The sequence below is a fragment of the Calidris pugnax genome, unplaced genomic scaffold (assembly GCF_001431845.1).
Source record: "Calidris pugnax isolate Ruff unplaced genomic scaffold, ASM143184v1 scaffold839, whole genome shotgun sequence".
In the NCBI taxonomy this organism is placed as follows: domain Eukaryota; kingdom Metazoa; phylum Chordata; class Aves; order Charadriiformes; family Scolopacidae; genus Calidris; species Calidris pugnax.
Genome location: NW_015091491.1, coordinates 2,474 through 4,036, shown reverse-complemented (window position 1 = coordinate 4,036; position 1,563 = coordinate 2,474). Strand labels below are relative to the sequence as shown.

The window sequence follows — 1,563 nt, the reverse complement described above, 5'->3', positions numbered from 1 at the left end:
CCCTCCCCCTTTTGCTTTGTGCCCCCCCCAGGACATCTCCTGCCTCAACAGAGACCCCTCCAAGGTGGTGGTGGTGGACTGTCGCCGGGAGGCCTTCTGCCTCCAGCCCTACAACGGCCTGGCCCTGCCCCGCTGGGACGGCAGCTCCGAGGATCGGGCCCTCTACGACCTCACCGCCTTCCTCAAAAGTGGGTCCAGACCCCCCCTGTCCCCCCCCCTGCTCCCACAACCACCCCAGGGACCTCTGGAGATCACCCAGAGCCGGGTGGGATTCATCCAGGAGGATGGAGACCCCACCACCACCTTCTGGGCGGCCTCTTACAAGGGTTTGGGACCCTCAGAGGGAAGAAGTTCCTCCTCAAAGCGTTGAGGTGGATCCTCTCCACCAGTTCCCAGTCCTCCTGGAACTGGGAGGGGCCCAGAACTGGTCCCGGTTCTCCAGCTGTGGCCTCCTGTTGGCCACGTTCCTCTTGATGCCCCATCTTCAATGATGCCTTTGGCCTTCTTGGCCATTGGGGCACGTTGCTGGCTCATGGGCAACTTGGCCAACGTCAACTTGACTATGGCCAACACAGCCATGGCCAACATGGGCCTGGACCCATTGGCCACCCTCTTCTTGATGCCACCAAGGAGACCACTGGCCTTCTTGGCCACCACGGCACGTTGCTGGTTCATGGGTAACTTGACCATGATCAACATGGACACGGTTGCCTTGACTATGGCCAACATGGCCGTGGCCAACGCAACTGTGACCTCCCTGGACCCGTTGGCCACCCTTTTCTTGATGCCACCCAGGAGAGCATGGGTCTTCTTGGCCACCAGGCTACGTTGATGACCTATGGGCAACTTGACCATGGTCAACACGGCCACGGTCACCTTGACTATGGCCAACATGGCCATGGCCAACGCAACTGTGACCTCCCTGGACCCATTGGCCACTCTCTTCTTGATGCCACCAAGAAGACCACTGGCCTTCTTGGCCACCAGGCTACGGCCATGGCCAACGCAACTGTGACCTCCCTGGACCCATTGGCCACTCTCTTCTTGATGCCACCAAGAAGACCACTGGCCTTCTTGGCCACCATGGCCCATTGCTGGCTCATGGGCAACTTGACCATGGTCAACATGGCCATGGTCACCTTGACTATGGCCAACACGACCATGGCCAACACAGCCATGATCTTCCTCAACTCGTTGGCCACCCCAGGAGACCACTGGCCTCCTTGTCCCCAAGGCCACGTTGATGCCCCACGGTCATCGTGGTGCCCACCAAGACCCCCAGCTCCTTCTCTTTTTTTGGGGAGGGGGTGTGATTCCTCCCTCCCCAGGGGACAGGACTTGGTAGAACCCCATGAGGTTCCTCTTCCCACGCTGGGGGTCCCTCCGGATGGTGCCCACCCCCCACCCAACGTGGTTTCGGGGACCTTCCTTCCTCCTCAATGAACTTAGACCATCCATCGTTGACCCCTGGGGACCACGGCTGGTCCTGGGGGCCTCCAAACTTTTTTGGGGGGGGGAGGTTGTCTCCATATGGACATCCCCCGCCCCCCCCCCAATTTTTTG

General features: G+C 60.3%; 1 protein-coding gene across 1 annotated transcript in view; it reads left to right on the top strand.

Annotated features, from left to right (window-relative positions):
- Positions 1-370, top strand: part of SUPT5H (SPT5 homolog, DSIF elongation factor subunit) — a gene marked incomplete at its 5' end in the record, with an annotated part of 36,459 nt that extends 36,089 nt beyond the window's left edge. Inside the window, one exon of the mRNA XM_014961711.1 lies at positions 32-370. Within this exon, the coding sequence (XP_014817197.1) occupies positions 32-370 (339 nt within the window). The remainder of the gene's footprint in view (positions 1-31) is intronic.
- Positions 371-1,563: the final 1,193 nt, after the last annotated feature.